This window comes from Silene latifolia, chromosome 2, assembly GCF_048544455.1.
Source record: "Silene latifolia isolate original U9 population chromosome 2, ASM4854445v1, whole genome shotgun sequence".
NCBI classification, from domain to species: domain Eukaryota; kingdom Viridiplantae; phylum Streptophyta; class Magnoliopsida; order Caryophyllales; family Caryophyllaceae; genus Silene; species Silene latifolia.
Window position 1 is genome coordinate 148086900 of NC_133527.1, and position 24990 is coordinate 148111889.

Genomic DNA, 24990 nt, shown 5'->3' on the forward strand with positions numbered 1-24990 from the left:
ACAATAGATAAAGAAGAAACGACATATAATAATTAATAATCCCTCTGTTTCGATCATTTATTTGTCTTTGGTTTTGGCCCAAAGACCAAAAAAATAAAAGGTGACTAAGTATTACAGTAATTGACAAGAAAATAAAAGGTGACTAATTATTAGATGACAAGTGGACCAAATTGAGTGTGGAGGATTCAATTACCCATCAAAATCATTCCTAAAATATAAAAACAAACAATAACTGAGACACCCCAAACACGAAATAGACAAACAAATGACCGAGAAAGAGGGAGTATGATTCAATGGTGGAACCATAATTTACGGTTAAGGGCGAAGAATTTCAGCGGGGCGAACTAATAATAATATAAGGAAAATTCAGAAATTTAGTTAAATTTTCGAACTTTTCATTTCTCAGTGAAGGCGGGCGTCCCTACTAACCCCGCTCCACCATTGAGTATGAAGTAATTAGTTATCCATTATGCATTTATTCCTCAATCCCTATTTTGACTCACAATTCATTATCTACTTTATGTACAACAATTCTAAAACCAAAAAGACCCCTAATTGTATGAAATAGAAGGTGTAATTCATAAATAATAACTTCCATTGCCCCTACTCACTAGTAGAAAAGAAAAATCTTGAAGAATACCTACAATTTGCTACTTCTTGGAAGCATCTTAAACAAGGTGGCATAGAAAGGTACCCTCCAAAACAAACACCAAGACTTATAAGAGTACTATTGACAACAAATGTATTGATATTACACCAAAAAGCATACAATTCCATTTTAATTTGAAATTGTATAAATAAGAGCTTGTTTGTCATTTGTCTCCAAATCCCCACTCTTTTTCCTTCTTGGGAAACTCAACCTTCTTTCTTCCCATTCATCACCAGCTGTTTTGTACTACCTTTTCCACTTGACCATCTTATATTCCTATATATCACCAACTTCTCACAGTCATTTCATCAAACACCTTTCAAACACAAAACCTAAAACACATCAAAATCTAAACTTTGTCTATTTTCTCCCAAATTTTAAATCTTTTTTTGTTACTAAAGGTTTCATTCAGTTAATATGTTAATGGGTTCTTTGAAATTTCATATAATTTATAGTGTTTTTATTTTAATTTTAAATTTCATGTTCATGTGCTCTGTTTTTGTTCAAGCAAAACAGAGTAATCAAACATCTAATTCAATCATGTTTGAGCTTAAAACAAAGAAAATTCAATCCGGGTTAATGACCCGACCCGATAATAAACTCCCATTTCATCACAACGTAAGCTTGACAGTCTCTCTCCTAGTTGGCACGCCACCTCAGCCAGTATCAATGGTGTTGGATACAGGAAGTGAGCTTTCATGGCTTCATTGTAAGAAAACCCCGAATGTTGATTCGTTATTCGAACCTCTTCATTCTACTTCTTATCATCCGGTTCCGTGTACTTCGCCCGTCTGTAGAGCCCGAACCCGGGATTTTACTCTACCCGTTTCGTGTGACCCGAGAAAACTTTGTCATGCTACCGTCTCATATGCGGATATGTCGTCCATGGAAGGTACCCTTGCCATGGATAATTTCAAAATGGGCGGGTCGTCGGTTCCCGGTGTTGTTTTCGGGTGTATGGACTCCGGTTCGAGTACTTCTGATGATGACTCAAGGACAACCGGGTTATTGGGTATGAACCGGGGTTCATTATCGTTTGTGACTCAAATGAATTATCCGAAGTTTTCGTATTGTATTTCGGGTCAGGACAGTTCGGGTGTGTTATTATTCGGGGAGGCGAATTTTCCTTGGCTTAAAGCAAGAAGTTATACGCCTTTGGTAAAAGTATCTAGTCCCTTGCCTTATTTCGACCAAATTGCATATTCCGTGCAATTTGAGGGGATTAAAGTTGGAAATAAATTACTAAGTTTACCCAAGTCAATCTTACAACCCGATCACACGGGTGCCGGTCAAACAATGGTTGATTCGGGAACCCAATTCACCTTTTTACTCGGGCCGGCCTATACCGCTTTGAAAAATGAGTTCTTGGCGCAAACAAGGGGTAGACTAATGGAACTAGGGGATCCGAATTTCGTGTTCCAAGGTGCAATGGACTTGTGTTATAGGATCCCGTTGTCTCAAACCTTTTACCCGCCTTTGCCCACTGTGACACTAATGTTTCAAGGAGCCGAAATGAGTGTATCAGCAGAGCGATTATTGTACCGAGTACCCGGTGAAGTTAGAGGAGGCTATGGAGTACATTGCTTCACATTTGGTAATTCGGATTTACTTGGGGTAGAGGCTTATATAATTGGGCATCATCATCAACAAAACATGTGGATGGAATTTGATTTGGAAAATTCAAGGGTAGGGTTAGCTGAGGTTAGGTGTGATTTAGCCAGTCAGAGATTAGGCCTTGGGCTGTAAAAAGTAGTGTAATTACTTTATTTACGGAGGTGTGTAAACTGTAAAATCTGTAAATTACTCATGTTTTTTGGCAGGAGATACATGCGATAATCTATATACTAATACAGTAATCACTGAGTGATGTGTAGGAGTTGTATTAGATGTTTGACCAATAAGGTTGGTAAGTATGTTTAGTAGGTAGTGATACTGTTAGATGGTACCCCAGACAAGACTCTCTAGATTTGCCAGCTATGTAACTTGCCTTTATATGCACAACTATATTTACATGGAGCACGAATACTATCCATTTCCTTCAAATTTCTCTAATAATCATTATCTATTCTTCACCGTATCAAACAACTACTCCCACCTATTCTCTATAATCTTCCACATTTCCTAAAACGACAAATTCACTAAAATCTTCCACTTTCCTTATTTGTTCATCATTTATCGTCATAATAATTTCTGACCCCACATTCTCTTTCCTACTTTCAATTTCATATACATATTACCATTCCACTAAATTTTTGTCTAAAACTAATGTGGAAGATTATAAGGAATAAGAGGGAGTAACTATTAGATTGTTTTGGAATTAAATCTAGGTCATTGAGAGGTAGTGGAAGGAAATGGAGAGGGGAAGAAATGGAGTGGATCTCAATTGATTTACATGTATATAGTCCGAGTAATACATGATTATAGTAAAACACTAGTTTGAATGCCCGTGCGTTGCAACGGGTTAATTAACTTATTTATAATGAAAAAAAATGTTATAAGAGTTTAATATTTACATTCTATGTCTAATGATTTGTTTACATATTATTAAAATATCTCTTTAAAAGAAAATAAAAGATTAATATATACGTGGGTTAACTCTTATTTATAGTCATATAATCACCCCACCTTATACTAATCTTTCGATATGGGACAATTCTACTATTTATAAGTAACATATTCACCAAACTTGGATTATGTTTCTGATGTGGGACAATTCTACTATTTATACGTAGTATATATTCATCAAATTTGCATTATTTTTCAATGTGGGACAAATAACATACTCAGAATTAGACCATCTTTTTTGCACTTAGTTCGACATCCAACCAGATTCCGAATACCGAATACGGACAATTGCTACTCATTATATATAATAGTTATATTTAAATTTAATAATTTGATCAAGTACTCTCCATTAATATTTGTACGTTGTTTTTCATCATTTTTTTTTTATCATAATTGGGATACGGAAATGTCCCGTGATACCCCTTAATTTTGTCAAATGAAATATAAAGTTTTATATCAAAATTATAAACATCACTTTAATATAATATAGAAAATGTATATATATGAGTGTGGACAAGGCCCTCGGGAACTGCGTCCGCGGGATCCACACTAGGCATAATCGACTCGAGGTTCCTTCGAATCGAATTAAGACAAATTAGAGTCGCCACCAAGTTTTTTGGGAACTTGGAACCGTTCAAGTCAACTTTACACCTTTCATCGAAAAGCATAAAGCCAATCGACTACGAGTGATTAAAGATAAAGACTTGTACCATATATCACTCGATTTGAATGACTCTCGTAATCCAATGGTATTTAGACGGATCCACAAACCATAGATCTTGAGTAAGGGGTGAGGGTACGTGTTAGGAAGCCCATAAGGACACCTAACCTCGCCCGTCGATAACGGCCTCTACTAAGTCAAGTATCGGATTTCAAACAAGGTCATAGCTACTACGATATGTGATATGCAAACATCGTTTTAAAACCCTAACATGTGACAACAATTTCTATGTCGTTTTAGATGCAACTAAACTAACTTTGTCAAAGTTGTAATTTAGCATGTGGGTTGATTGATCTAACAACATGTAAAGCAAACAAACAAGGCTTGATGGGAATGGGGGAGCCGTTGGGATCTACCCTATTACAACCCAGGCATTTCATGCCGACACAACCAGAAATTAAAGATACAACTCGATCTAAAATACAACGCTATACACAAAACCGTACAAGACGCATTATACGGCCATTCGGCCTAGGGAAACGTGCACAAGGGGGGTGGCCCACGGCTTACATGACTCACGGCCTTGGGTCACTCCTCGTAATGTGTGCTTTCACTTAATCTCATCGAATTAGACATAAGGCCACGCACCAAAGCATGCATTAGCATAAATCGGGCCATGTTGCTTTAAACAACATGCAATTTACTACGCTCCTACATGCATTGGGGCACAACCATCTAACCAAACAAGACTAAGGTTTTGAAAGAGGTTTTGACTCGATAAAAGAAAGCTAACTCGAAAATTACAACTTGATAACAAACGATAAATTACAAGCGACAAAACAAATAAAGAACGAACGTTGTAAAACAAACGAAACAAGAAAAAACCAAAGGACACGGCCAAGCCTCACGGCCTAAAGCCACGTCCAACCCTAAGTCCTAGGTCAGGTTCATTAGTTAGATCGATTGATTGCGAAACAAGTTCGAAAGCGGGCTAGAAAACAAGTTAGAAACAACGTTGATTGATTTGAAAAGATACCTTGCAAACGCGCATTCTACACGGCCTAAAGGGTCAAATTAGGTCAAGTTCGCTAATTAAATTAACTCGTCGAGTGTTAATAAGAAGGTGTTAGTCACGCACTCTTATACTAGCGAGAAATTAGGTGAAAGAGAGAGATGCATTCATTAAGTTACAGAATTGTCGATTGATTTTAAAAGCTATGTCGAAGCACCCTAACATGTCTAATTAGGTTGTTTAAATGATCGAATGTCGCCTAAATAAGTCATATGTTAACAATCAGAGGTCATACTAACATGTAAATGGTCCTAGGGTGTGTCGAATTGGCCGAAACAAACAAAGGGTCAAAAACGAGGAGCGAAGTTAGAAGTTCGTTTTATTTATGTCCTACCTTGAACACGAGGATATGTAAATGAGACGGGGGTGTACGACCGACTGATGTAGCGGTTTCTTTCCCATCTCAAGTCAACACGGGTGTTCATGGTGGTACTTTAACTCATACTCGGACTAAACTAGTTTCGTAGTTAATTGGAACAATCGATAAACAAAAAACGATAAACAAACAAAAACAAACTATAAAAAAACAAGCATAAAAAAACGAAATAAAAGGGAGAAAGAAGAGGATTTGATGCACCCTCAACCTACATGTATCGTTGACACCGTCTTGGGTCGTAATCGATGGTAGATTTTATCTCGAGAGGCCGTCGTCGACGAAGAAACAAAGCAAGCAACACGTTTTTATCGAATCTGGACAGCAACTTTCAAACAGCGATTTCTCTCTCGTTTCACGATGAAAATTCGATTTAAAAGATGTTTTGAAAACTAGAAAGAGAGGAGAACAGAGATATTAAAGCAACCCCTGCTCGTTTTGAGTTATTGGGCACGAAAAACGAGCACAAACAGAACTGGACAGACAGGAAAAGCCGCGAAAACAGAGTGTATAACACTCTGTTTTTCGAGGGAATTCGTGTACTCTCAAGGGCAATTTGGCTCGTAAATCTTTATCTAATGTGTAGATGGATGTTGTATGGTTAATTAGGAACAAGAAACTCGAATTTTGATGGAGGTTTGAAGGAGGAACGAATTGTTTTTCGAAGAGGACACACAAACTGTTCCAGTTTGCAAGTCGGTTTTGTGAAGGGTTTTTGAGAGGCAATTAGGGTTTGTTTCTGGAGTTTAAAGCTTGTAAGTGAAGGTTGTATGTATGGAGAACTTAGAGGAATGAATGTATGGTGAATGGGGGGTATTTATAAGGAGTTAAAGTAGGGTAAAAGGGGGGAGAGAGGCAGACGGGCCTGTTCGCGCATAGCTGCTGTCCAGCAGCTTTGGTGAGGGTTTGAGAGGCTTTGTGACGGGTTTTCTTGGTGGTTAAGGTAAGGTAATATGGGTAGGATACTAGGGTATGGGTTAGGGTTAATGGGCACGGGTTTTGGTGGTGTTTGGAGCGGGTTTTGGACTCGGGTTTGAGCTGCAAAACAGGGGGGGCTGCTTTGTGTATGCGGGCTGTTTGGGGGTGATTTGGGACGGGATTTGGGCCATGGCTATGGGGTTCGAACTGGGGTGGACGGGTAGAGGCTTAGGTTGATTAGTGTACTCGATATTCGTGCCAACTCGTAAAGGAAACGGGCTCAAAAACCGAGCTAAAATCGAGCTCAAAAAACGTGTGTTTAAAAACGAGTTTTTCTCGATTTTTAAATCGATTTTTCAAATCAATTAACAAATTAAAATAAATGACTTTTAAAATCAAATATACTCATAAAATGATTTTTCAAATTAATTATTTATTTTATTTTCAATAAAATAAATTCAAAATAAAGCAATAAAATGAATTTATCTTAAAAAAAACTTTAATTTAAATATCATTTAAATTAATAAAATACTCCGTCGACAACGCTCATTCTACATCGTAAAACGAGCCCAAATAATGACAATGACAACTAAAGAATACATGTGTCCTATCATCATCGAGTGTTTGTCGGGTTCTCTATAAATTCCAATATCGACGGATACGGGTATCTACAATGAGACAATTCTATTATTTATACATAATATATTCACCACACCTACATTATTTTTCAATGTGGGACATATAACATACTAAAAAGTATATATCTTTTATATATAAATTTTTTGTGTTAATATCTAAGTTTCAAGGATGTCTCCTATTTAAATTTCACCCTACTAAAAAGTACATATTTTTTATATACTATTTTTTCGATGTGAGATACATAATTTAATTATTTAGATGTAACATGTTCATCATGCCTACATTATTTTTCAATGTGAAAGATATAACATACCAAGAAGTAAATGTATCTTCTTAAAAAACTATTATTGTATACGTATTATTTTTCTTTGGAGGTAAAACCACTTAGTCTCGATCGACGATCATTAGACAGGGATCTCTATATCGTAGATATAACGACACATTAACGCTCTATTAGTGCATTCAGGAGACAACCATTAGTAAAATCTTTAGTTTTGTACTGTGTTAGGAGACAACCATTAGTAAAACTCTTTGTTTTGTATTGTGCTTTAACCTTGTGTATGTTGTAATGTTGTTCATTATAGATTGCCTATGTGACACCAATATTAAGTGATTTTTGCTTCTCTTGTTCATGTTCTTAACTCTTTTCCGAGTAGTTATCATCAATCTCCACTTTATTTTTTATATCATATCGTAGAGATAATAATAGAAAATCTTAAGAGAGCTCTTTAAAAACAATATTTATGAGACTCAAAAAATTTTGGGTTGATACATAAGTTCCAAATATGTCTCCTATTTATAATCATAGTATCACACTACCTTATACTAATCTTTCGATGTGGGACAATTCTACTATTTATATGTAGTATATTCACCACACCTACTTATTTTCTAATGTGGGACAAAACATACTAAAAAGTACACAATTTTACATATTAAGAAGTATACCATCTTTAATATGTGCAAATAATATGAAATTTATACTCTAATGATAGCATTTTTTACCACAAAACTAATTATATTATTTTCATAATTTTTTTAACGATATTTTTTTGCCAAATGAAATGTAAAAGTTTGATATAAAAATTAGAAATATCACTTGAATATAATTTAGGAAATATACATATTATAATAATTAAAAGATTCTCTACTTTATTTTTTACATAAAAAATTATACTTTCCTAAAGATAAAATTGTTGATTACAGCCTTTTAAAAATCACTTTTTGAAAATTACAGCCTTATAATTTTTTTTTTTGAAAATTACATCCAAAATATTACTTTTCTTCTAAAATTGCACCAACTTGAGGTTTCCGGTGAATTTTGATGATGTTTTTATGATGTTTAGGGTGATTAATTGGTTTGTGTTAAGGAGAGGTAAGAAATCTGGGTAAGTAGGCTCTCAAATAATAAAGGGTACATCATAAAAACATCATCAAAATTCACCAAAAACCTCAAGTTGGTGCAATTTTAGAAGAAAAGTAATATTTTGGATGTAATTTTCAAAAAAAAATTTATAAGGCTGTAATTTTCAAAAAGTGATTTTTAAAAGGCTGTAATCAACAATTTTCTCTTTCCTAAATTGATTTTTGATGATGTGGACGCTCTCAGATCGCTCGAAAAAACTCTCTTTTATATATATATATATATATATAATATATATATATATATATATATATATATATATATATATAAAGAGAGAGAGAGAGAGAGAGATCTTGCGGACTTTCGATTTAGCCTATTTCTTACTCTACTCTCGTGGCATGAAACTCGATCTTTCATTTTGCCCAAAGGCACCCTTTCGAGTTTTTACTCCGTCTTCAGCCACTTTTCATTTTTTCCTAAAATGTCCTTTCGAGTTTTCGCCCTAGCCGGATTTTCTTTTCTTTTTCTCATGTTCTTTTCTTCTCTGTTTCTTTTTTTCTTCTTTTTTTTTGAATAAGAAATACAACAACAACAACATCAGAGCCTTAATCCCAAAATGATTTGGGGTCGGCTGACATGAATCATTTTTGAATAAGAAATACAATGCAAAAAAAATTGAATATATACGATATTGTGTATATAGTGTCTGGAAATATTAAAATAACGTTTTTAAAATAGTGTGTATATAGTGTCTTGAAATATTAAAATAACTCTTTTAAGGCTGTAATGCCTTACGAGACTAAATGGAAGTAGATGAATAGATGAAGTGATGGTAATGTCAAAAGTGGTTATTGACTTGTTTATCTTAATGACTAAAAGTTATAAAAATTCAGCTAGTATTCTTTCTATTTTCTTTGTTATTTATATTCTTTTAGCAGTTTAAATTATATCCTCAAACGATTTAACCGTCAATTTAAAACCTTTGATGATAAGGTGGCGGTAAAATAATATTTCATATAAAGCTATTTGAGAAAATAGATAGAAATGGAGAAAAATAAAACAAAAAGAATCTCGACTTTGAAATTACGAGAAGTTGCTACTTGCTTAGTGATTTAGATATCAATTCAATAAATTATTTTTTTAAAGATTATTTCTTGATCGTTGTCTCCTTGGACCCCATCATTTTAAAGATATTTTCAATATTCATTATGTGCTTGACTGCTTGCTCTGTTGCTCATAAGTGTTTTTCATTTTTCATTAGTTTTTACTAAGAATTTCATTTTTTTTTTTTGTAGGATTTGAGATCAAAATTACTTTATCTAAGTTTGATTCGAGCTTTGACTAATCCAATTTAGAAAATTCTATCATATGGCTAAATTCAAATACACTCCTATTAAATTATCCACAAATTCTTGTTTGTGACGACACATATCCGTCACAAGGTTGTGACGGATACCATTTTACCTCACAAAGTATCCACTTTTTCTCTCTCTGCAACACTATTTATGTGGTCCCCTTTCTCCACTAACCCATTTTGTTACCATTTTAACTCACAAAATATTCGCCACAAATGGTAACCCGTCACAAGGGAGACCAATTGTAAATTATCTACAATCATTAGACTCCGTATGTGATAGTCTGATAGATCCTACATGAATGACTCAGTCATCCATCGTTTAACATTCCACGTCTTAATAAATACAAGGAGCTCGTGCATGGAATTGGAATGTCGAAGTTGACTGAATTTGGATATTTGGAATGTTGATCTACTTGCCTTATTCTGGGCTTAATTTGATTCTCACATAAACATCATTTCAACCTCTCTACTATTCACTTACATCTGTGGGCCAAGTTAATTACATGGGGCAGGCATCTACCATGTGGGGTTTGTGGACTGAGTCCAACACTTTCGGGCTTAAGCCCTATTCTTTTCGGCATAATTTCAGTTTTCATTCAGTTTAATACAACTCACTTCAATTTAGGGTTATTTAACGAGAATACTCCAAACTATTGGGGTACTTCTCAAAATACTCCAAACTGTAATTTAACTACCAATATAACCAACTATTATACCCCTTCGCTTTTAATAGAATGGACCCTTTATTAACCTACAGTAACCGGTAAAAACGTCACACATTCCTCATTATAGATGATTTTCATCTTCATCCTCTTATGCTAGAAACCCAGAAAAATCTACTTCAAATTACCCCTTCTAAAACCCAACAAATCTTATGAAAATCCCCATTTTACCTTACTTCTCCTCCTCCATTAACCCTTGTCACCACCAGGCAGCCACCACCACTCCATCACTCCACTGTGGCACCACCCTCAACACAGCCAACTACCACATCAGTCTCTCCAGCGACATCGCCAAACCACCATAACTGAACCACGTCGTACACCATCTCCGCCGCCCGTGACACTATCGACTTCCTCACCATTGTCGTCGTCAGCGGGTGAGGTTAGTGGTTAGGGGAGACACAGTTGGTCGTTAAACGGCCTTTTTGTTGTAGTGCCCCACCCACCGTGTTCCGCAACTCCGTAGCACAAAATCATCACATTTTCTTTATCTATTCCCCCAAATCAACAACATATGGAACCCAGATTGATGATGACAGGGTCAATTTACAGATTTAATTAGGGTTATTTTTTTGAGGAAACTGAAAATTTTATAAAAATTGGGTTTCTGATTATAAACAATTAATTGGGTTTTGATCGGAAATATGGAAATTATAAAGAAGAAGAGATTTTGTTGATAGGTTGGTGATTACTCTTATAAAGGTTTGATATGCTTCACTGTGTTGTTGAAACTTGGAATGACAGTGGAAAAGAATGAGGAAGGGGAGTAGGTTTCTGATTATAAATATGGAATGATGGGGGTGTACGATGGTTTGGGTCATGGTCAATGACTGAGATCCCTCGGAAACTGCAGACCCATCTTCACAAGTGTTTCAAACAAATCAACGTTGAAACAACTTTGGTTTCAGTTGATGAAATACAGATGACATTAGAGATGTTAGGAGGGGTTAAAATATTTTTACCGGCTTAGCAGGTAGCCGGTCTACCTATTCTAATATAAGAGAAGGGGTGTGAAAGTTGAGTATATTCACAGTTAAAATAAACTACATAGTATTTTAAGAAGTACCCCAATAGTTTGGAGTATTGTTGTTAAATAACCCTTCAATTTAACTCTATTTATCTCAACAAATTTTAGGGCCGTTTGGTTCAAAAGGTTGGAATGCAATGAGATACCATAAGGGGATGGATTTAGAACCCCATACCTATTATTATTGTTTGGTTCACTCTAAAATTGTATGGAGGGGGAATGGAGTTACAAACCTGAGTGGGAAGGTGGATATGGGATTCCAAGGGGTTGGGGTGGAATTAGAATCTATCAGGATTCTAACTCCATTCCAAAATGCCCAACCAAACACTAGAATAACTCAAATCCATTCCATTTCATTCCATTCCAACACCCCCAACCAAACACATTGTCAATTCAGGTCATCTCACTCCAGTTCAGTTCATCTCACTCCAGTTCAATTCAACTCACTTCAACTCAATTCTGTTTAACTTAACTCCATTAAGCCCAAAAGAACAGGACATAATTCATTTTACTCCAGTCATTTGAGTCAGTCCGTTGGACAATAACTAATTTGTTACGGTAAAAGAAGCACTAAAACTTGGACTCGAGTTAAGCTTTAGTTCAAGCGCCTCATGCATTTTACATCTATTATAACTTGGAATTAATATCATTTGAACTACTATTTGCCATGCAAATAAGAATATCATCTCTGAAGGGTGGAATGAGTTTTAGGAGCAAGGTTATAGGTGAAAAAAAAAAAAACAGAAATATAGAGTTTGTTAATTAAATATTTTTATTTTCTGAAAATTTATGAAGTATTCTTAAAGTTTGTCACTTTACATTTGCTAAACAACACGGATGTAAGAAAAAAATAGCTCTTTATAAAGTGTACTAAAAAGTTTTTGTTTGTCAAATTTTTTCGACCGAATTCCGAGGGTAAAAAAAAAACAGAAATATAGAGTTTGTTAATTAATTGATACTATCTCTTGGCCACGAATTCCGAGGGTCAAATTGACCATTTTATATCAACTTTGGTTTCAAGAAAAAAAAATTACCGCTCTCTAAACTAGTGATCACGAGTTATGATCAGTCAAAGTCTTTTTATTGGAAAGGAGAAGTACCCTGTACAAAGTAACAGATTTTATGCATACCACGTGAATCTTCCAATTTTTTTTCATATGTTACACAATTACACTACTACATTACTCGCAGGAGCGAAACTAAAAAGTAAAAATATATATAGCTAAAGTTACAAAAATGAAAATTGTTTCATAAAGGGGAAGAATTGAATAGTATTGAATTTTGAGTTGAACGACCACTTCATTGTGGCTATTACAAGGAGTTAATATTGTGTTATTATGGCTGTAAATAAGGTGAGATAATGAGCCATTAAATCAGTTTTAATGGTCATTATTTCTCCTCATTCATCTCCCCGTAACTCCTATTTTGAGTGCCTATATAATATGATAATTCTGTGTGAATTATATACACAACACCAATAACACAAAACAGTAGCATTCAATCACAAGAAAGCCACCGTCATTTGTGCTTTTGAAACTTGGGGTGTGAATATATCCGGTGACTCTAGTAGCCACCGGTATCGGTCTCGGTTTCGGATTCGTGGGCAGAAAGCGGCACGTCGATCATCGTACATATTCCGCTATTAAGGTACGCATATTTTCTAACAGTGGTATCAGAGCCGATCGTGTTTGGCTTCTGTCCCGATTTTGATTAAGTACGAATGTATACCCCTCTTTAGCATGAGTAATATTACACCATGTGTTGGTGTAATCTCGGCCTCGATTTTGTTTTATTTTTGTGTAAAATGGAAAAAATTGCACTAGGATGACATGTTTAAGGATTCTGGATGATTGTTTTATCTTATACTCCGTATATCTTAAGAGTACAAACCAGATCTTACAATTTATTGTTGTACATCCCACAAGATCATCCCTTTTCTCCGGCGTCGGCCGTCGGTGCGGGTAAGTCCCACATCTACCTTCGTTGTAGACAGAATTCTTGAACTTCACCTTCTCCAGAGATCAGCGCACATCTATAGTCGCCTTCACCGTTCCACGCATTCGAGAGCGTGGGTCGGATTAATCGAAGTAACCATCACTGATCTGTGTGAAGGTGCCACGGTGGTAATATTTCGGTTGAAGCTGATGTCAAAATTATTTTTCCGCAATTGAGACAAAACCGCCTTACACCGACGGCGCGTGTGTGTCACACGCCGACACCGACCATGACGCGTTGAGCGCGTGAACCAGCTCAATCAAATTCTCCGGCGCCGATCTAAGTGATGGCGTCGATCGTTCTGGTCGTGGTGGTACAAGGTTGATGTATATGACGATTTTGATTGTGGAAGACTCGCTTTTGTGTGAAACGTTTTTCAAATCGTTATCACTAATTAATAGATGGAGATGGGTTATTCATCTTTTAATGGAGGTGAAATGGGAATGGAGATGTGTTCTTCAATTCTACGAAGATGAGTTCTTCGATTTTCTGGGGAATTCATAGTGTCGATCTTCTGTTTTGTTTTTTGGTTGAACACTTTAAAAAGAAGATGACGATGGGCTTAGTGCAATTAAATATCAGATGTATATATTCTTTATATACTGTATTGCTCAGTGCTTTGTGGGTCTATATGTGAGTTATACTCTTTCTTTTGTACTCATATCTTAGCAAGTGGTCTATATGTTGGACTGTTGCTTAATTGCTTAATTATAATCACTTTTTTTTTCTTTTATGGTTTTGTTTATTATTGTGTCTTGGCAGAATATGGAGTATCTTGTTTAGTCCATATGAAGTGATTTTAATGATTTGGTTTTTGTAATCTTTACTCATATGAATTAAATTTATTTTAATATCTAAGTGATATTATATAATATTAATTTGTTTAGTTATTTTAAGATTGTGTAAATTCGTTTTACATGCTATGCTAATGTGTTTAGCCTAAATTTATCTATACGAATTTGTTTCGTAATATTTTATAGATTAATATAAATGTGTGAATATGTTTCATACAATGTTGGATGTGAGTCATATAAATTTGTTTTATATGTATAAATAAAATTATACCGGATATTTTATGAATGTGTTTCATAGTCCGCGTATATATTTATGTTTGGACCATGTAAATTTGTTTTATGTGGGTAATAATATTTTTTGTGATATTAATTATATTTTATGAATATGTTTCATAAAACTTATTTTACGTGTAAATGGTAAATATCTAAGTGATATTTTACAAGTCACGTAAATTTGTCCTTGTTTGTAAATTTTAGTTGTCTCGGTGACATTTTCTATTTTAAGCACTTTGGCTAGCAGATTTATGGGTATGAGAAATACTATTATTCGACTCCGTGTTCAATTTAGTATATGCTACTCATTACTATCTCTATATTGTGTTTTGCAAGATAAAGTTAGAACTTGCGAATCCTTTTCGTTTATTTATCTTGTGAAATTGTGTAATTTTGTATTACATAGAAAAATAAATATCTTATTGACATTTGTTGTTGGTGAGATTTTATAACTTACATACAAGGCTCATATCTTATTGATATGATAATTATTGTAAATTTGTTTTACAAAATGACTTATATCTTTGTGATATGACGGTTCTTGTAAATTTGTTTTACAAAATGACTTATATCTTTGTGATATATTAGATTACTAGTTTATGTAATTTTGTTTTACATAAATGATGTATATCTTTGTGATATACTTGTACATGTAAATCTGTTTTACATAAAAGACTCCGTTATATCTTAGTGATATATAATAACGTGTAAATTCAGTTTTTACATGAGAGATGAGAAATAATTGAATACATATTAGTTGTGTGTCATTAACTCATTAAAACTATCATAGATACTATGAACAAGTTTTTTGTAATCTTTAAAGCCATGCAATTTTGTTTTGCATAGCATTTATGTAATATCTAAGTGATATTATTATTCGTGCTAATGTGTTTAGCCGATATTATAAGGGTGAATAGCTAATTTTGTTTAGCTGTTTTTTTAAGGATTAAGTGATTTAGTTTCATTTAATCTTAAGTTGTTAATTAAATTATTGAAATTTCTCGTTTATGGCGTTTGTGATGATTATGAGCTTAGCGAAATTTTCGAACGAACAATATAAAAGATGGGGTTTTAATAATTTAATTTGGATTTGTGCCTTAATCCGTATACTTGTGTTTGACAACAAGTGCTTTTGGTGATTTGTTCACCATAGTGATGCGATTTGAACTTTTGATAAATAGAGTGATAAGATTTTGTATCTTATTAATAATCACGATTTGGAGAAATTGTGATCACTATTATATGATCGAGGTTAAGTATCTTACTAATAAGTAGGATTATGAAAATCTGTGTTTTTTTTTTCAATATTTGTTCAAATATAGTATGCTTGATCCATGCAAAATTGTGTATTTTGTATGTAGACCAATTAAATTAGTTTTGAGATGTGTCTTACAGCTTATGTAGCGTAAGACTAGGTGTAAGTCAATTTCGTTTTGACATGGGGTACAACAAGACTATGTGTCTTGACCCAAAAGTGTTTTAAGGATTGTCGGCGTTTTTTTCTTACGTGAGATAACGATGAACCTTTTAAACACGGTATTGACTGACATAAGGAGTTATTTTCTCATGGCGATTCGTTTGCGATTTGATTATGGGATAAGGAAAAATGAAAAACGCTTGATGTTTCGTTGTCAGTATACTCAATCCTTAATAAAGTCTCAAACTTATTAAAATGGGAGAAGAATTTGTCTTGGCGTTAATGACTCCCAAAATGATTATTAATGGTCTATATTTTTTTCTTACTATTAAAGACAAATATGCGGTATTGTTAAATATGTTTGACTTAGTGTCGACAAGAGAATAATGTGGATATAATATTAATTTGGTTCATGATAGATTCGAGCTAAATGACATCATTTCCATCAATTCGAGTTATATGTTTGTTTCTTGCATCTACTGCTAATTCTTGTCATTTGTGGATTTAGAAACAGAGCGGGAATAATTATAACTCGTAGTAGTTTAATCTATTGTTTGTCGATGGATTATTCAGTTTTAGTTATGCTAAATTGTGTTTCAAAGAGGCTTTGTGCTACTTTGATATGTTAATTCTCTATGCACTTGGAGTGCATGATTATTTTTCAATAATTAGTTTATTGGAAATCACCGGTTTTTTTATTTAACCTCTTGTTAATAGTTAGTTCATTATGGCTATGTGTTTGGTCATAATGTATATGTTCACCGCTTTACTTTGTTTATCTGTTTTGATTACATGTTAATATACGTTTATTGTCTTTAACTTTATATTTCAATCTATTTTTATTTTATTTGTGGGTAATTAAATGTTAAGGAGCATCATGAGACCGTTTTTTTTACCTCTTCATTTGAGATGATTCATGCCATATGGGCGTGTTTTCATTGTTCTATCATTTTATAACGTGTTTGATATGTTCAAACATTTTATAATAATAGTGAAAAACCGACTTTGAATTTAGAGTTAGAACTCTTAGTAAATATGTTGGTTGTGAATAACTCTTTGATATGTTCAAAGTGTAAATGAGGAAAAATATGTGCTTTGATCTTACAATTCTTAATCGCTATGACAAGAGGTTGTTTTAATTGAGGAATTGTACATCACTTGACATGGTTAATTAAGTGAAGTATGACATTGATCAAGTTTTCCTTCTTTTGGTTTATAGGAGGATTCCTTAAATGTGTTTTGAGGAAATTTTATTCGCTCCAAAATAAGTTTTGGATAATATAGAGGTTGGTCATTCATGTCTTAACATTTGTTAAACTTTGTGTTTAAGTGACTCACAATATATATTCACTTGGATGTGTTCCTAAGTGTTCGGTGAAGATTAGTAGACTTTTGTCTTGTGTTCGTTACAATGCAAAAACTATCTTTTGGTGAGTGGGAGAATTTGTGATCTAACTGAGACACCAAGGATAGTTTAACTTATCTTCTTGTGTTGGATAGTGGGGGTAGCTCCATGATCCAAGGTAAAGATGATAGTTTATCTACTAAAGAGTAACATTAACTTGTATGTCAAGCTATAAGGATTAACATAAGGTCGATCCTTAAGATGTTTTGCTCATTATGATAGTGGGAGTTGTCCTAACTATTTAGTTGTTGTTACCACTTTTAGTAAGTGGGAGCTATCACTTTTAGTAAGTGAGAGTCAAGTAATAAAAATGGATGGTTATTATGAGAGCAAATAGACATTGTCACAATGTGTTTATGACAATTAGGTTCGGATTTGTTCCGTTTTTTTTTTTTTTTTTTTTTCCTTCTAAGTTTTGGTCATCTATTTGGATTTTGTTTTCAAATAGATATAAAGACTATTTTCTCGAATCAAGGTGCTCGAGAAACTTATATACATACATGGATCGATCAATTGAGTTTGTCTCAAATGATTAAGATAATAAATCTTTGTGTCCTTTAAGCTTATTCATTTGTTGAATGATCTTCCATATATATTTCAAATTCCATAAATCATTTGTGTGATGATTTTATTGGATCGTAGTGGAATTAATATGGTTATGTCAAAATTATAAAGGCGAATAAGTTCTCTTTGTAAATTGGTGACATATTGGTATATATTTAGACGAAAATAATATTTTGGTTATGTCTAAACCTACGATCAAGCGCAAGAAATGATTAGAGTATTATTTATTGTTCTAGTGCAGTTGTTATTTTGATGTGTACCTTGTTTAGTACATGGTTGAACGTCAAATTTTGTTGATTGATAAGTATTTTGTTACGAAATCGATCCTATACACGTACAATGATATGTAATCAAGTGATTTTAACTTTTACCTTTGTGGTAAGAGTAGATTAGTTCTTGTGTAGGACTAAGTGTTGTCATCAAGTAAGATTAGCTAACAAGATGGTTGGCGCATTATTTTATAAGATGTGTTCTTAATTAGTTCATGTATTGAGCTAATTATCTGAAATAGTCAACTTAAGTTTTAATCTTGTTGAGTTGTGGATGTGTTTGATAATGGACATTTTTGGATTAAGATTTTGTATCTTTTGGAAAATGTTCATCATATGCATTTGTTGCATGATAAGGCACATAAGATATCACCAAGCTTTTAGATTGCTTAGTCACACAGGTAATCGCCTTGACACTTATATAGTGGGCAAGATGAGACTGGGTCACTTAACACTTAGTAAGTGTTCAGATTATCTTTGTACATAAGTTGTATGGAAAAGATATTGACTCGTTATAGAGTCACCTTAGTAAGTCTAAGATGAGACTTTTGTAGTCGAAGTATGAGAAGACACCCTATTTTCATACTAAAGTTTTGAACCGAATCACAAGTGTCAGATTGAATATTGAGTATATCAATCTAGTGGCTTGGGTTAGATACATGAGTAGTATCTAGACTTATGATTCGCACGACATAGAAGCGTGATACGCCCATCATAGTGGGAGCTATGTTGTGACACATATATCATACTATGTGTGTTTTGTCGACCGTAAGGAGTGACAGATGATTCCCTAATCTGTTGCTGTGTGAGCCTTTTTGGACTTGTGTGTCCTATTTTGGTACCAATCCCTTTGACTTGGAGCTGTGAGATGAAATTGAGATTTGATGTTGCTACTTTAGCGTGATTTCGGAGAATCATAAAGTTGTTGGTTCAACGGGTCATGTTAGGAAAGCAATCGAGTTGAGATGGATTTTCATTAGTGTCTAAGGAATGCTCAATTCAACTACACCATGTTAAGCCCGGCCGGCGGTTATATTGTGTATATAACTACGTAACATGTTATAGCATAAAGGGACGAGTGTATCTTTGCGGTGTTGTTTGAATGACATGGGGAATCGTTATTGTGAAAGTGTTATGTTAGTTTGATGGTGACTTAATATAACACTACTTGTTACATATTGGTCGCACGCCCCATTTTCCTGTATGAGATGTGATTGATAGTTTTGTTAAACTGTATTGTGATAAGCTTGGCTGTGTGACCAAGTGGGAGGATTGAATCGGTTGTGTGGCCGAGTGGGAGTATTGAATTTTGAGTTGAACGGTCACTTCATTGTGGCTATTACAAGGAGTCAATATTGTGTTATTATGGCTGTAAATAAGGTGAGATAATGAGCCATTAAATCAGTTTTAATGGTCATTATTTCTCCTCATTCATCTCCCCGTAACTCCTATTTTGAGTGCCTATATAATATGATAATTCTGTGTGAATTATATACACAACACCAATAACACAAAACAGTAGCATTCAATCACAACAAAGCCACCGTCATTTGTGCTTTTGAAACTTGGGGTGTGAATATATCCGGTGACTCTAGTAGCCACCGGTATCGGTCTCAGTTTCGGATTCGTGGGCAGAAAGCGGCACGTCGATCATCGTACCTATTCCGCTATTAAGGTACGCATATTTTCTAACAAATAGGGTTTTTCAAAATTTACATGATAACCTAGTTAAAGGATGATTCGGGCCATGAAATTTTTATGGTGTTTCATGCATGTTTTCTACTGATTGTTTGCAAACTCTTGAAGGTTGGTTTGAAGTTTTGCATGTTTATTGATTTTATGAGATAAAAATCGATAAAAGTGAAATAAATTAATCATAATTTTGAAACGATTGATTCTGCCCTTGATAAATTTATGTACATTTGAAAATATTATTTAAAAGTTAAAAGTAAAATTTAAAATGTATTTTCACCTTGTTTTGATGTTTATTGGTTTTAGTGGTTAAAAACCGATAAATATCGATCTTTTTCTTCATAAATTTTATCCGGATTTTTGGGGCAATTTTTCTGAAATTTTAGTGTTCTTGGGAGTGTTCCAGAATACTAAAAATTTTTGTTTCAATTTTTTGGTTAATGTTTCAATTATTTTTGATTTTTACTTAAAAATTATGATTTTACCGATTAAATTAGCAAAATATCACCAAATCAAACTAATTATTCATCATAAAATTAGTGAGGACTAATTTTGAGGTTCAAAAAAGTTTGGACAATTAGTTTGGACTTAAATGAGATTTAAGAGTTGATTATTGATTTTTACATGTTAAAAATCGATTAAATCCACAAAACCCGATATGGATACCAACGATTGATAGATAAGGCGATTTTGGCATCATCTTACAGCATTTTAAGCATATTTATTTAAGTTGAATGAATGATTGTCATTTATTTAAATTATTTATCTTGTTGTACTTAGTATGACCTAGTTTAATTTTAATCGTTATTACCCGAAATGAATGGGAATAGCGATTTGTTTGTAATTTAAATACAATCTCGTATCGTCGGTTTGTAATTAATTAATAGTTTTATTTATTTTATTAATTAATTTATAATAGGAATAGCTACGTAATTCAATTGTAATAGTTATTCTTACCGGCGTTTCCAAAAGACGGATTACATCGAGACGGAGTCTATTTTTGGAAGGTGTTCCAAATCCCACAAGAAGGAGCCACTTTTGGAGAAGAGGCAAGGGACCAAGGAGCTGGTTTCCGAAATGTAATAGACTAGTTTTTATTAACTAGGTGGTCATACTAGGATTTATTCTTATGCTTACTTGTTTGCTTGGTTTTATTTTTCGCGCATGCCAAAATCGCCATTCACATGCATTTTATTTTCGCGATTGTCAATTCACGTCATTTACATTCACCGACTTAGTTCATTTATAGGGAATTTATGACTAAATTGACAAGATCTCTCACATAAGTAAAATTGAGATTATCCTTACCAATTAGTAACACCTATGAATCTCTTGTTCATTAGAGCCACGCTCGCCCAAGCGGGGTGTTCTCTTTTTACCTTGGGTAAGTAGGGTGGTAAACGGTTATCACACGCCAAAATTGGTTGGACTCAACGGGATATAAGACGGTCTTGTGTTCCGGAGCTAGTAGATGAATTTAAGGAAATTCGTCGACCAAGAGTTCTAGAGGTAGAATTAGTCAACGTGACTTACCGAATTTACACAATTATGGGATGTTTCGCCCAAGCGATGCTCATTTTTGTTTAAGATTTGGGTCTTTGAATCATTTATATAATTTAGTGGGAGATCATTATATAAATGCTAAAACTTGTTAAACATGTTTTCACAAGTAATTTTTAAAACAATGGATGTTAATATTTCCTTATTTGTTGTAGCATTTTAATTCGCAATAGCAACTTCATCAACTCCATTGACTACTCACTAGGCAAAGATTCATGGCTAAGGTCCGTAATGGACAAATGTATCTTAAAAGATGACGGTAGTAACTTTCTTGAATGGGAATCCATCATCAAAAGTGCCGCGTTGTCCGACAATGTGCTCACTTACTTGACCGAAGCTCCTCCCATCGAGCCCGGTCCAAGGGCTTCATCGGCGGTGCAGACCATCTATGATGACCATGTGAGGATGTCGAATGATATCAAGAATGTGTTGATATGGTCGATGTCTCCAAACCTCAAGCTTTCATGCATTTCTTTAAATGCGTACGAGATATTCACTCGTATGATTACTATGTTTTCACAGACACCTAAAGTCCGTCAATACGATGCGGCGGCACGCTTCTTTGAAGCCAAGCTTGAGAGGGGCCAAAAGGTTGGTCCCCATGTACTCAAAATGGTCGAATATGTCGACATCCTAGAGCGTCTAGGGTGTAAGATTTCTAAGACTCTTGTGGTGGATCGTATCCTCCACTCACTTCCCACCAAGTTTGCCCATTTTAGGGTGAACTACAACATGAATGGCATGGATAAGAGTTATCAAGAAATTCATGCACTCCTCACCCAAGCGAAGAGGGATATGGAAACTAGTGGGAGTGAAAAAAGGGGATGTTCTAACCATAAAGTTAAAGAACATGTCCCTTGGAGTTAAAAAAAGAAAGGGGAATAAAAAGTCCCAATTCAAGAAATCGTCAAAGAAACATGACAAGGGAAAGAGGAAGGCCGTTGAGAATGGCAATCCCAAGGCAAAAAGTGTCAAACTCTCTGAGGCCGAATGTTTCCATTGTAATGGGAAGGGGAATTATAGGAGAAGTTGTCCCAAATACTTGGAGGATCTCAAGGAAGGGCTTGTGATGCCTATTGGTATGATTTCCTCTCTCTATGTGATAAACGTTAATTATGCTTGCACTTCCACTTGGGTACTTGATACCGGATGTGGCTCTCACCTTTGTAATTATTTGCAGGGTTTAAGGGACGTGCGAGCACTAGCAAAAGGTGATGTGGATCTCTTCATGGGCAATGGAGCTAGAGTAGCGGCCGTTTCCGTGGGGACCTATGTGCTCACTTTAGCTAGTGGTCTAGAGTTGTATTTAAATAAGTGTTATTTTGTACCAACTTTAACGAAGAACATCATCTCCATTTCCTCGTTAGACGCGGAAGACTTTTGTTTTATGATTAAGGACAATAGTTGTACTTTTTCATTAAATGATGTGGTTTATGGCAAGGCCATTTCAATTGGAGGCATTTATGTTTTAAATGATGTTAATGACGTTTATCATGTGGAAACTAAAAAGCTCAAAACGGGTGATCCAAACGAATCCTACCTTTGGCATTGTCGTTTAGGCCACATAAACGAAAGACGCATTAAGAGACTTGCTTCATCAAAAGTGCTAAAACCATTTGGTTTCGAATCTTATGGTACATGCGAGTCTTGCCTTCTAGGCAAGATGACTCGTGCACCTTTTGCGGGCAAAGGGACAGGAGCTAGTGAGGTTTTGGCTCTCATACATACGGATGTGTGTGGACCATTAACCATCACCGCTATAGGAGGTTTTCACTACTTCATTAATTTTACTGATGACTTAAGTACATATGGGTATGTCTACTTAATGAAGAACAAGAGTGAAGCTTTTGACAAGTTCAAAGAGTTTCAAAATGAAGTAGAGAACCAATTGGATAAAAAGATTAAGACCCTACGATCTGATCGTGGTGGTGAATATCTAAATTCTGAATTTGATTCACACCTAAAAGATTATGGTATAGTATCACAATGGACTCCTCCTGGCACACCACAATTAAATGGTGTGGCCGAAAGGAGAAACCGAACTTTACTAGATATGGTTCGATCTATGATGAGTCTAACCGAGCTTCCTAGTTCATTTTGAGGTTTTGCCCTCTTGTCTGCAATATTTTCACTAAATCTAAGCCCGACTAAAGCGGCCGATAAGACTCCATATGAGATATGGACAGGGAAAGTCCCTCATTTGTCATTCATGCGTATTTGGGGTTGTGAGGCGTACGTCAAGAGTAAGTCTGACAATAAGCTTGCACCCAGGTCTGACAAATGTCTTTTTGTAGGATATCCAAGGGAAACACGTGGTTATTACTTCTACAATAAACACGAGAACAAAGTGTTTGTGGCTCGTGATAATGTCTTCCTAGAAAAGGAGTTTATTTCTAGGAGATAGAGTGGGAGAAAATTTGAACTTGACGAAGTTCGAGAGCCACAAACCGAGAATGAGGTAGAGGAGAACGTGGAGGATAGCATTCCCTCTTCTTCTGAAACGGTAATTGTTCTTAGAAAATCAAGTAGGATTTCTAATCCACCTGACCGCTACCTTGGTAACATCGAAGAGGATGGTGTTTTGTTACTTTTAGAAAGTGATGAACCCACTACCTACAAATCGGCCATGTTTAGTCCCGACTCCTCGCTTTGGCTAGAAGCCATGCGATCCGAAATGGATTCCATGTACGAGAACCAAGTATGGGACTTGGTGGATTTACCTGAGGGAGTGCGACCCCTTCAGTATAAATGGATGTATAAAATTAAGCTCGGCGTGGATAAACATGTAGATGTTTACAAAGCTATATTGGTGGCAAAAGGTTTCACCCAAGTTCATGGTTTACACTATGACGAAACCTTCGCTCCAGTCGCTATGCTTCGGTCCATTAGGATAATCTTAGTGGTTGCCGCATTTCATGATTATGAGATTTGGCAAATGGATGTCAAAACCGCCTTCTTGAATGGAATTCTAGAAGAAGAGGTGTACATGATACAACCTGAAGGTTTTGTGGATACATCTAACCCTAAGAAGGTGTGTAAGCTTAAGAAGTCCATCTATGGTCTTAAGCAAGCATCTAGGAGTTGGAATCTTCGCTTTGATCATGTCATTAAACAATACGGTTTCACTAGAAGTGTGGAAGAACCGTGTTTATACATGAAGTTAAGTGGGAGTAAGGTTCCCTTCCTTGTTCTATATGTGGATGACATATTGCTCATCGGGAATGATGTTTCATCGCTTACTTCCGTTAAGGAGTGGCTAGAGAAACATTTTCAGATGAAGGATTTGGGAGAGACACAACGAATCTTGGGTATCCGGATCTATAGGGATAGGTCCAAGAGGATACTAGCATTGAGTCAAGAAGCTTATATTGACAAAGTTCTTGACCGGTTCAATAAAAAAGACTCCAAGAGAGGATTTCTACCTATGGGCCAAGGGATTACTTTGAGCAAGTCACAGTCTCCCTCCACCCCTAATAAAATTGAACACATGAAGACCGTCCCTTATGCTTTCGTTGTTGGGTCTATCATGTATGCTATGATTTGCACTTGTCCCGATGTTGCGTATGCCTTGAGCATGACAAGTCGCTATCAAGCCAAGTCTGGTGAGAGTCATTGGATAGCAGTAAAGAACATCCTTAATTACTTGAGAAGGACTAAGGATTCGTTATTAGTGTT

At 35.0% G+C, this 24990-nt stretch overlaps 1 protein-coding gene across 1 annotated transcript; it reads left to right on the top strand.

Annotated features, from left to right (window-relative positions):
* The first annotated feature begins 756 nt into the window (after positions 1-756).
* On the top strand, positions 757-2692 carry LOC141643101 (aspartic proteinase PCS1-like). The gene has a single exon (XM_074452128.1). The coding sequence runs from the start codon at positions 1067-1069 to the stop codon at positions 2393-2395; it is 1329 nt and encodes a 442-aa protein (XP_074308229.1). The 5' UTR covers positions 757-1066; the 3' UTR covers positions 2396-2692.
* The last annotated feature ends 22298 nt before the right edge of the window (positions 2693-24990 follow it).